Source organism: Quercus suber, unplaced genomic scaffold (assembly GCF_002906115.3).
Source record: "Quercus suber isolate HL8 unplaced genomic scaffold, Cork oak 2.0 scaffold_251, whole genome shotgun sequence".
Classification (NCBI taxonomy): domain Eukaryota; kingdom Viridiplantae; phylum Streptophyta; class Magnoliopsida; order Fagales; family Fagaceae; genus Quercus; species Quercus suber.
In genome coordinates this window covers 505,915-518,774 of record NW_027069707.1, presented here as the reverse complement: position 1 = coordinate 518,774, position 12,860 = coordinate 505,915, and the positions used below count along the sequence as shown (strand labels likewise).

Here is a 12,860-nt window from a genome sequence, read left to right as displayed (position 1 = left end):
AAATCAATAATTGTTATTTAAAAAAAAAAAAAATTACACATATGAAAAGTGATATTGCACCAATCACATTTTGACATCTCAACAAGTGGTGAAAAAGTTGTATTCCTAGCATGTTCCTATATTTAATTCTTGGTTGATTAATTTTACTAAACATTGTTACTAATTTTTAGATTTTATCCTATTTGAGCTAAATCATAATGCTAGCTTTAAATTTTTTTGATTATGGGTACATAATAATATTTGACTGTTTTATTAACTCTTTTTCCCCCTTCAAAGGGAATTAATCGACTTTCAATTATCATGTTACCTTGTACAATATATATATATATATAAAGTTATGATTTGTGCCATAAGCTAATCACTTTTATTGTAAAAAACTTTTTTTTTTTTAAATTACCACTTTGACAATTTGTAATAAAAAAGTTGTATTAATAGAGTTATTGTAAGTATACTGGTACGTCATCTTTTTACAAGATGTTTAATTTACGTGCAAATAATAATAATAATAATAATAATAACAAAAAGGTTTTGATTCTTTCACATCTCCACTATTTTACATTCATTTATGTGTTTTAAAATGTTAACATTTCCATATCAATTGTGAGATATGTATGTGAAATAGAGGATAGGAACAACTGTAAAACAGTATTTTTCCATAACAAAAACTTCATTAATTTTCTAGTAGGTGAGAGGAGTCTGGCCGGAAGTCCCATTCTCAGCATTAGCTCATGTGCTGTCTGTCTGAATTTTTTGAAATGGCATCGCTGACTAGCAAATTTAGCAAATTAAATCAATAATTGTTATTTAAAAAAAAAAAATTACACATGTGAAAAGTGATATTGCACCAATCACATTTTGACATCTCAACAAGTGGTGAAAAAGTTGTATTCCTAGCATGTTCCTATATTTAATTCTTGGTTGATTAATTTTACTAAACACTGTTACTAATTTTTAGATTTTATCCTATTTGAGCTAAATCATAATGCTAGTTTTAAATTTTTTTGATTATGGGTACATAATAATATTTGACTGTTTTATTAACTCTTTTTCCCCCTTCAAAGGGAATTAATCGACTTTCAATTATCATGTTACCTTGTACAATATATATATATATATAAAGTTATGATTTGTGCCATAAGCTAATCACTTTTATTGTAAAAAACTTTTTTTTTTTTAAATTACCACTTTGACAATTTGTAATAAAAAAGTTGTATTAATAGAGTTATTGTAAGTATACTGGTACGTCATCTTTTTACAAGATGTTTAATTTACGTGCAAATAATAATAATAATAATAATAATAACAAAAAGGTTTTGATTCTTTCACATCTCCACTATTTTACATTCATTTATGTGTTTTAAAATGTTAACATTTCCATATCAATTGTGAGATATGTATGTGAAATAGAGGATAGGAACAACTGTAAAACAGTATTTTTCCATAACAAAAACTTCATTAATTTTCTAGTAGGTGAGAGGAGTCTGGCCGGAAGTCCCATTCTCAGCATTAGCTCATGTGCTGTCTGTCTGAATTTTTTGAAATGGCATCGCTGACTAGCAAATTTAGCAAAGATGGACTATATGATACAATGAATTTAAGACACAAATATTTGTCTAATAGTCACGAGAGACCCTTTGAATATCTATAATTAGATGAATTTTTCTTGAGCCCTCACTGAGGAAGGTGGTGATCAGCATGTGCCATGTTGCACTCCACTTGCTTTTCATATTTTTCTTAGGGAAGACAAAAAAAATTTCAAATAGTATTTAAATACAAAGGGAAACAAAAACAATAAAAAAATGAAAAGAAAAGGGGGGAAAAAAATAGGGCTTACTTTTTATGGATGAATAAAAAATTTATTTTACTTGCGGCATAATGAAAATGATACATACCATATATGGTACCCCCAAAACAAGAGGTATAATCAAATCATTTAATTATTTAATGGTCATGTTAATGGGTGTTATGAGAGTAATTGTTAATGATGATGCGTGAATCGTCAGTCATGATGGTTCGTCCAGATGGAGATAAACCCTTGTCGCTATTCCTGCAAACCCAAGAGAAAGTCTCTCCTTAGGTGGTCACCGGTGTGGTGCCTGTCACAACGTCTCCGATGCCAAAGTTTGTTAATGATGATGCGTGAATCGTCAGTCATGATGGTTCGTCCAGATGGAGATAAACCCTTGTCGCTTTTCCTGCAAACCCAAGAGAAAGTCTCTCCTTAGGTGGTCACCGGTGTGGTGCCTGTCACAACGTCTCCGATGCCAAAGTCAGTGTATGGAAGCTTTGTGAAAGTAATAAGAAAATTTTGAATATCGGAGATATCTATATAAGAGTATATTTTGGTGAAAAATTATGTACCTCCTTTGCCTCTGATGAGTGTGTATATATAGATTCATAGTTTCTAGCCGTTGGGGCCTTAATTGTGGTTTTAGTGCTCTTCCTGTAATGCCTTAGGGCTTATTAATGCGAGTTTTGATGAGATTCCAACGGTCTAACAACTAGTTAGTAACTGTCCGAGGTATTGAATCAGTGGCGGCTCTAGGATTTTTTCTTAGGGGAGTCAATAAGAATATATATTTTAAGTAAAATATGAATCTTACGGTCTAAATGGCTTTCTTATTACAAATTTGTCTATAGTACGTACTAGTAATAGAATAAAAATAAATTATAGGTTCATTTAACATATTTTAGTGAATTTTAATTATTACTACTTAAAATAATTTTATTTATTAGTTTATGATGATTATTTGTTTACATTGTACTATTAATGTAAGATTTATATTATAGATAATTATACTATACACATTTGCAAAAACTATACAATATTGTACACATTTGTTTAGAAACAATGTAGATATTACAATGATAGTATAATGTAAACTATGAATTGTCCATTAGTTTATTTCAAATTTTATTAAGATCTAAATGGGCTTTTTAAAACAATTTTAGATGAAAAAAAAACTTACTTTGTTGTTGGGCTTACTATTTCTCCTAGATTTTAGATAAAATTGGATTGTTGTTAGGCGTTTTTTTTTTTTTTGTATTTAAAAAGATCAAAATATTGTTAAGATGATCATAATTAAACTTACTTCAAGTGGGTTTTAAAAAAATTTAGAATCAGAGTGTTCAAATTTTTATTTAGGAGGGTTAAATAAAAAAAAACAAAATATATTATATAAAAAAAATTAAAAAAAAAAATTGCTAGCTTAGGGGGTTCATTTGAACCCCCTGAACTATACATGGCGCCGCCCATGTATTGAATCCTCTTATTAATGGCTTGCCTGTCTTCATCTATGCCGTGTCGAGGTGGACGAATGTATTTGATGAGGTCGTCCAAGAAAAGAGGTATCGTCAGTCCCATCAATTAATAAACCATAATAGAAAAATTTTGATATTACTTTCATGAAAAATATAAAATATTATTAACAAAATTAATTACTCTATTATTTTTTTATAAAATATTTTTAAAAATAATTCATAAATCAATACTCTAAAGCACCGGTTAACATTTCTCATTAAAAACGTTGATGTTATGAACAACAACACACACGGGTTTATCTTGGTTGGACTTGGAAGAGTAATGCAAATGAAGTCGGTGGTACGTCACGGACTCAAAGGAGAAACGTGTGATAATAATCATATATATATATATATATGTGCCATTGGTCAACTGTGATTTGCAACCTCCTTTCAGATTTGTTTATTATACATACTCTAAAAATTCTAGATTGACGAAGGAAATTGGGGCACGTATCTCAATTTTAATTATGATCCTCTTCCAGGATCTAGCTTTGGGTAACGTGACCCAGCAGTGAGTTTGACGCGTTTCTCGCCGGGAAAAAAGACCATCGATCCTAGCCTACACGTCTATCATGCCTCCATGGTCAAGCTATTTGTGGTGTTGTTTATGATGGTGTCCATTGAAAGTTGATACTTCAAGCTTTTACTACAACGTAAATGTAAGTACCACCTTGGTGCAAATTCACTGTGTTCACCATGAAGATGGTCCTTGGACTTGGAGCAATAGATAGTATCAAGTTCAACTAAATATAAATTCACTGCCATTGTCATAAAAAGACATGTATTGTACTGATAATACGGTCACCTTGAACTTGTGCATTACTCACAGTTGATCGAATTTGTTGAAAAAACATGCATCGTACACATACAAGACAACATTGAGTTTGTGTACATGATCAATCATATTATTACTTCATTTATAATCTCAAACTCTAGGACCTTATAATTATTTACGATAATTTGATTGGGTTTTGGAAAATTGTGCCCTTAGTTTTTAGGGAATTCAAGGCCTTATTTTACCTAGAGGAAGAGGAAAGAGGAAAAAAGAAAAAGAAAATCATAGCGTCATCATTTTCATGTTTTGTCATAACACTGGTCAATATTGAAGAGTTAATTAGGTGTTGACAGTTTGGAGAGACAGATGAGGCATAACAGGGTCGAAACAATTACTTTTGAGTACTTTCATTACAAATCAAATTCTTAGTTATATAATCTGTTTGTTCATGTAATTATATTCTTAATTAGAGTACAAGAGGTTGATGTCGAGATCAACAGTATACGGGAAAACTCGCAAAAGTAACATCTGAGTTGACTGAAATAAATACCATGATGATATGTGTGTGTATATATATATACATACTTACAGTACTTCAAATTCTTATTAGTTTGAAAAATTGAATTTAAAGCAATTGGATTCATATATAATTATTCTTAATTACAGCTGTGGCAGTAGCTTACAAGAAGTAGGTGTGCTAGATGCCAATTTTCCGATCCAATTTGTCAAAATTAAACTTTAATGTGGTTCGGCGAGAATCTAGAAGTAATTAACAAAGCTTAAACTCATTCAAATTTCAACACTCAGCAAGCCATTATTTAATCATAAAATTGCATAGTCCATGAAATATTTTATCAAAAACTTGCAGCTTATAAAACCCATCTCCCTTAGCTTACACTCTTGAACGCATGCAATCCGCAACTTCATGAGAGAATGGGTTACAGTACTAATATCCTCAAGCTCACAACCATTCTCTCCCTTGTCATTCCTCTACTCCTATCTTTGCAATATCAAACAGCCTTCTCAAATGACATTGAAGACGACGAAGAATACGTGGTAGACTCCCCATTGTCCAATCTCAGATCGAGAAGCCGGTTCTTAGCAAGTGTAATAAAGAAAGGTACACATTGTAATCCCATTACTAACAATGAATGTAATGGGGTATCCGCAAACAAAGGGAAGAGCCTTCTCTATTGCTGCAAGAAACATTGCCGTAATGTTCTTTCAGATAAGAATAACTGTGGAGGATGTGGGAAAAAGTGCCAAGAAGGACAGCATTGCTGCAATGGAAGATGTACTAACACTTTTTACAATGTGAATCACTGTGGAAAGTGTAACAAGAAGTGTAAGAATGGTGTTAAATGTGAGTATGGATATTGTGGGTATGCCTGAATGTTTTTTTCAGGTGAATTATTGTAAGATTTGGTGTTGTGTATCTAAGACTTTTTACTTACGAATACAAGTTCATATATGTCAGCTAAATGCGCTGACATTTCCCGAGTACTTCTATGAATGTAATGTTTATTTTCATGTTTAATAATCAACACTTCTATTTAAAATGCTGGCTTGTTTCCAATCACCAATCTGTTTCAACTCATTTCTCGACTCAAAAAGTTCGTAAATTTTAAACACAACTAAGCCAAGTGAGGATATCTCCGATCCCCTTATACAAAGGCAATGTGATTGTGTATATTTTTTGTCTAATGCTATATGCACAGATATTAAATCTACAAAGTTTATATCTTGTCCTGCTACTGTCAACTTAAGGGTGGAGATAAGTTGCGTGTGTGTTTTTCCATGCAAATAACATTGCTGGCATATATAGGCACCAAGCATTGATTTACATGGTAATAATAACCAAATTAAGTATGATGCCAACAACATCAATTCGTAGGCAAGAGCCGCAAGATGTAATATAAGTCTTATTGAATATAGTAAATATTTTCTGTTTTTGTTTTTGTTTTTATTTTTCTTTTTATTTTTCTTTTTCGTTTAATGGGGATCTACCCCCATGAAACCCTCCAAAAATTAGCGTATGCCGCTATTTGTGGCAAGCACACGGTATTGGTATTTGACTATTTGTTAGTAAATAATTGACAAATTATTGATATAAAATATTGCATGATGAAATTGTGACCTAGCATTAAAAAAATGAACTATAGGGTGCAAATTGTAAAATTTATTACAATTTGGGTGATAATTTGTTAATTACAAGTTTATAATTTAGTGTGTAAAGAGCAAATATCCTAGTTTAAGGTGGATTGCTATAGTTAACACAAAAATTCTACTAAGAGTCACTGGCAGCCCTACATTCAATTCAAGGTGGTCATAGGACCATCCTGGCCTGAAATTTTTTTTTTATATATAAATTTTGAAAATTTGTGATTTTTTAATCTTTAAAAAATATTTGTGACCGCCCTAAATTTTTTTAAGTCCAACATAATTAAATTTTGAACAAAATTTAGTAACAAACTTAGTTGTAAACTAAGTCTATAACTCTACGTGATATATATATATATATATATTTTACGTGAATTTTGACAAATCCACAAATAGATACATTTTCTTCTTATATCCTTTATATTTGCAAAATTTCAAGAAGATTAATGATAATAGCTATGACATCAATCAAATCTTTAAATTTCGAGTTTTTGTAGTCTAAAATTATACATAAAAAATAAATTTATGAATAAAAAATAAATAATATACGATTGACATGAAATTTGACACGCGTTTTAAGAACATAGAGATTAAAGAACATGTAATTCAACAATTAGATTTTCAAAATTGATTATGTTAATTTATTTAATGAGAGTTGTAGCCTTAGGGTATAATTAAGTTTGTAGTCAAACTTTGTCCTTAAACTTTAGTCCCCTTAACAATATATTAGGTCCTTACAAAAAAAAAATCCCAAGAAAATTTTTATCTAACTAAAATTTTGATAGAGATATAACTTGCAACATTGGTAATGAGACTATCATGCAAAAATTTCAAAAAAAGAAAAATTTGTAGAAAGAAATTGTAAGACTTTATGTATTTGTGTGAGTGTGTGTTTTTTTGGGTCAATCTATGAAATTCTCTTTTAATTAAATTTTGTCTAATTTAAGTTTACCACTCTGGAAAATATTCCTAGAGCTGCCACTGCTAAGAGTGTACTTGGGAGGACATTTTTGTTATATGTCATTGTATGAGTTTATTTTTGTTATATTCCTAAAGTCGCCACTGCTAAGAGTGTCAATATATGAGTTTATTTTTGTTATATGTCATTGTATTTAATTTACATAACACATTTATATATATATATATATATATAATGGATAGATAAAAAAAATAAAATAATAAAGAATTAATTTAATTGATGATATTTTTTTGTTACACAAGAATAGAAAAAAATTGTTTCTCAAAAAAAAAAAATTTATGTATGAAAAAAAAAAAAAAAAAAAAACTTCTAATACAATAAGAGTATAACATATATTTATAAAAATAAATTTTAAAATCAAGTGAACTTTTTTAAGATAGACACTCATTTTTTCTTTTTTAATAATGGTTAAAAATACTATTTACTAGTAACTATATATGTTGCAAGGCAGCGTGTTTAGAAAGTGCGGCCCAGTCTCTCTTTTGTTGTTGTTGTTGTAAAGATTTAGACATTTGAGATTCATCGCTGGGTTTAGATGGAAAATTTGTTTAAGTGAAACGTAAATGACATGCATATCGAATCATGAAATTTGGTGCAATTACGGCATTATATCCTGCAAACACAAAATTTATCCATCATCTAATTAATATGTCCCATTCATTTTTTAAGCTATTATTTCAGCATGCAATTACCTATATTCCAAAAGATGAAAAATATTTAGTTAAAAAAATAAATAAATAAAAAAAGATGAGAAATATTTTTAATTAATCAATTCAGCCTACATATAAAATCCAATAATCCAATACTTAGATATTGGAAAAAACTATTGTTTATATTATAAAATATAAAATATCATTTTGTTTCTATACTCTTAATTTGTTTTATACAGTTTGGTAGAAATTAGGATAAAATCCAGTAAACTACATGAGATTTGAAATAATGCCAAACACATCCAACATTTTTTAAAAATGACCAATTTAATCATTTAACACAAACGGAGTTAATTTTTTCCATTAATAACAATATTTTCACAAAACCAAATTGAAACTCAGATCTACTCTCTCTCTTCCTCTAATTTTTTTTCCCTAATCTCACAAACTCTCTCAACTCTCTTTTCCTTTGCATGTATAAATCTGAAATTTTTTGAATAATCTGTCATAGACCCAAAGATTCATTCTTTGAATTTTTCTCCTTTTTCTTCTTAAAATCAACAACACAAGCAAAGCTTTTCTTTGGTTTTTTTTTTCATAAAATAATTTTTTTAAAGTTAATAACTTTGCTACTTTGCGTTTGGTAGCCGAGAAAATCTGAGAAAATCAACCCCACCCTTTTCTTAATAGATCAACCAACCCTTTTTATTTGGGCAATGGGGAAAAGAAAAAGCTATAGAAAAAGTCACATCTCCTCCATGTAGAGTTTGGTAGCCGAGAAAAGTTGAGAAAAAGTCACATTTCCACCAATTAGCATTTGGCAGCCAAGAAAATCAAAAGGAAAAGCTCCTTAAAACAAAGAAACTCTAGAAAACCCAATAACACCAATGAAGGTTCTAACTGTTGGAAAAATAGCATGGAGTGAATAAAAAATTGATATTTTTTATGTTTACTTGAAGATATTATTAAAAGTGGTAAAAATCCTGAGTCCCACATAGGAAAAGAAAGAGATAATATATGAGTTTATATGCTTATGAGTTGGACATTGGATCGGGCTTTTGACATATGTGGACCGGTCTACTTGTCCAAATAATAATATTTTATTATTTTAATTTTTGAGTCTTTGCAGTGCAGTTTAGTTAAGATCATAACTGCACCGTACCTTATTTTTACGGTTACATGTGTGGTGCGGTATGGTTTAAAGTTTAGTCAAAACCATAACCGCACCGCATCTCATTTTTGCGGTCACATATGCGGTGCAGTATATAAGATACGATTTGAATGATTTGAAGTTGATATATTTTTCAAATTTTGGGCTTTTTCTACCTAGCCCAAAACTAATTTTCCCTTTGTTTTGGTCGAAGTTTTAAACTATTGAGTTAGTTTTTCTTTATTTTGGGCTAGCTTTCTTAATCAACACTTGCTAGGATTATCAAACTATTTTTTTTTTTTTTTTTTGTGAAAACTAGGGTTATTAAACTATTAATAATATATTTAATATTAAAAATAATTAAATATATTAATATATAGAAAGGGTGCAGTGTAGTGCGGTTTGTGAGTTTTCTTATAATAAAACCGCAAACCGCACTGCACCATGTGGTGTGGTGCGGTGCGATGCAATATTACTTGCGGTGCAGTGTGGTTATGCCATTTTGCGGGCGGTTTTGGTGTGGTTTTTACGGTTTGTACGGTTTACGCAGTTTGGTGAACACCCCTAGTTATTACTGAAACAGAGTGTCTGTTCAGTAACGTATTATTTTTCATAATCCCTCATTCATAAAAACTACTTTTCAGAGAGAGAAAAAAAATCCTCTCTAAGTGAGAATATTTTGTGCGTTTCATTTTGTCTCAAAGAGAGAGAAAGAGACATTGAGTAGTTCACAAGAGCACGACCTTGTGTGCTTTGTTTTCATGTTGTAGATCATTTTATCCTGAAAGACAGATGTCCGTGAGTCTCAAAGCACCACAATGATTGTGTGAGGGGCGAAATCTGCTTTAAGGAGATTATGTTAAATACAAGACTTGATCTGAATCATTCATCCTTCCTTCATGCATTTGGTTTGTGAGTTTCTAATTATTTGCAGATTTCTAGTATCAATTTATTGTTTTGTCTATCGCATTTATTTTTGCTATTGCTTATAATTAGATCTTTGTATTGTTCCCTTTTGCTTAATCACAAAAGTAAATTGTAAGTAAACTGTTGAAATATAACCAACACTAACTCCACCACAAAGTTGCCATCAAGCCCCAAGCAAATATCAAACTCCTAATACCCATGTTGGCCAAACCCAAATTCAATAAACCCAATCACCCTTAACCTATAGAAAACTGTTGACCCACCCCCACAAGATCTTCATCACAAAATAGACAGATGAGAAAGAAAGAGGATCCATCATCAGCAAGATTCAAATAGCCATGTAAAGAAGATTAAGAGAGAAAGAAAGAGTCAGGTGATATTAGGAAAAAGAAAAGAGAAGAAAGAGAGAGTCAAATTCGAACAAGCAAATGAAAAAAAAAAATTGAGAGAAAAAGAGAAATTTAGGTGAGATAGCAAAAAGAGATAGATCCGAGTAACGGCAAGCATTCACACCGTTTGTGTTGAGGATTAAATTGGTTATTTTTTAAAAAATTTTGGATGTGTTTGGCATTACCCCAAAGCTCAGGGTAATTTATTGGAATTCACCTAGAAGGTGTTTTTTTTTTTTATTTTTTTTATTTTTTTATTTTTTTTATTTTTTTAACAAGATAAAATTTCTATTCTAGCCTAATCTAAGTATATATGTGTGTGAAACTCCCTCCTGGAAACTTTAACTCCAGCCCTTGTCCCCCACACCCCACAAGCATTTATACTTGTGAAGTGACCATCACACTGTGGGTGAGTGACGGTTACCTAGAAGTTAATATTGTCTTTGTTATGTTTAACTTCATATCAAGTTATCCTTATTGTTCCTTCTCAAAAAAAGTTAGCCTATATTATTAACTTATTTACGTAAAATGCCTATCTGGCAAACAGTGTACACTACTAGCATACGTGTAGCCAATAAAATAATAATTTCTACTTAAAAAGCTTTAAGAATAGGGTCCAGTAACTATTAGTTATTAACTAGTCATAAATACAAGGTTAAATAACTGTTTTCTTCTCCTCTTGCTAGGAGTGCTTTTTCTCATCTAGGGTGAGACTTTCTTTTACTTTTGTGCCCTTAGATTTACTTGGTCCACCTTTATTTTACCTTTATTATTTTCTTTTCCCTTTCTATTTGTTCTCAGAGTTTCTTTTGTCTTTACTGTTTTTTCTCTTCCCTTCCTATTTGTTCTCAGAGGTTCGTTTGACTTCAGTGTTTGTTCTCTTCCTTCCTATTTGTTCTCAGAATTTCTTTGTCCTTAGTATTATTCACTGTTCTTTCCTTATCCATCATGGATTCGGACTTCATTGAGAGATTACAGCGCATCAATTTAACCTCTGAGGAGGGTAAGGCTATTACAGTTCGTTCAGATCACCATGAGAAGATTCTTGAGGAGAGTAACCTCAGTCTTATTGGCCGATTCCTTACAGCAATACCCATCAATCTTCGTGCAGCAAAAAATCTTTTAAGGTCTGTTTGGAAGTTTGGTTAGGATCTAAAAATTATTGATGTTGGGAATGGGCTTATTTAGTTCAAGTTTGCCATGGAGAGCCAATTATTATGGATTGTCAACAATGGACCATGGAGTTTTGACAATCACATACTGCTTCTTAGACGTTGGGAGAAAGGGATGACAGCATTTTCTGTCTAGTTTTTGCAAATCCCTATATGGGTACAGGTATGGGATTACCCTTTGATTTAATTAATGTAGAGGCAGGTAGGGATATTGGTAATGGTATTGGCCATGTTGTTGACATAGATTGTAAAGCTATTTCATCAAACAAGCTTGGTTTCTTTGAATATGGGTTGAGATGCCATTAGACAAACCTATTCGACGAGGGGCTCTTGTTATTAGTCCAGAGGGGNGGAAATTTGACCAAGGCAATCCATGAAAAAGGTGTTGCCGAGTATGCCAGGGACGAGGCTGTGAGAGCCAAAGACGAGACGGTATTTGCGAAAATAGACGCTGAGCGCTCTGTGGAAAAGGCAGAGGAAGATGCTTTCGCAAAAGGGGTGGCTAAGACTGAAGCCATCCTTCGGGCTCAAGTTCCTGCAGTGTGCAGGCATTATTGCTCTCAAACTTGGCATGAAGCCCTCAATCAAGCAGGGGTTGATGCCTCATCTGATCTTAGAAGGGAGGACAGGGTATATTACCCTATTGCCATTCGTGAGGTTGCACCTACTGCTCTTGGGGAGGGATCCTCATTACCATCGGTTGAAAGTCAGGATAGGACCGCCGAGGATGTGCCGTTAACTGATCAACCATCCGAGGAGGTTGAGCCCCAAAGAGTGTTGGGAGAAGTTGTAACCGAGGGTCAGGGAGTACCACAAGACATGGCAAGTCCTCCGACAGACCTTTTGAAATCAAGCCCTTAGGCCTTGGCCCAGATCTTTCGATTTACCTATTGACTTAATTTGCCTATTGAATTGAGAAAACTAGTATACGGCATAGGATGAATTTGTTTATCTTCTCTTTTATCTCATTTTGTTTCTTGCCTCAGTGGCGTTGTAAGGGAATTGTATACTTTCTTTTTGAATTGAATACTTAATACTTCGCTTCCAACTAATGATATTTTCTTTTCTTTTGCTTACTTTACTATTGTATTCTGCTCAATATTCGTATTCTATTTTTGAGTTCGCCTCGTGAAACCATCTGTTATCCTTCGAATATAAATCTAAAGATCGTAGCATAGCTTGATTCTAAGTAACGCTCTGGTTTTTCTCTAGATAGTTATTTTCTCTATGGGTTTGAGTCCGAGGACCATGCAACACTCTGGTTATGCCCAGTACTTCTATTTTTCTATAAGTATTTAGTTTTCCATAGGCTTGGGTCGAGGACCATGCAATGCCTCGGCTCTGTCTAGTACCCA

The 12,860-nt window shown here is 31.9% G+C and overlaps 1 protein-coding gene across 1 annotated transcript; it reads left to right on the top strand.

Annotated features, from left to right (window-relative positions):
- Window positions 1–4,954: 4,954 nt before the first annotated feature.
- Window positions 4,955–5,635, top strand: LOC111982912 (protein GRIM REAPER). Its single transcript, XM_024014534.2, has one exon. It carries the CDS (start codon window positions 5,012–5,014, stop codon window positions 5,468–5,470), a length of 459 nt encoding a protein of 152 aa, XP_023870302.1. The 5' UTR covers window positions 4,955–5,011; the 3' UTR covers window positions 5,471–5,635.
- Window positions 5,636–12,860: the final 7,225 nt, after the last annotated feature.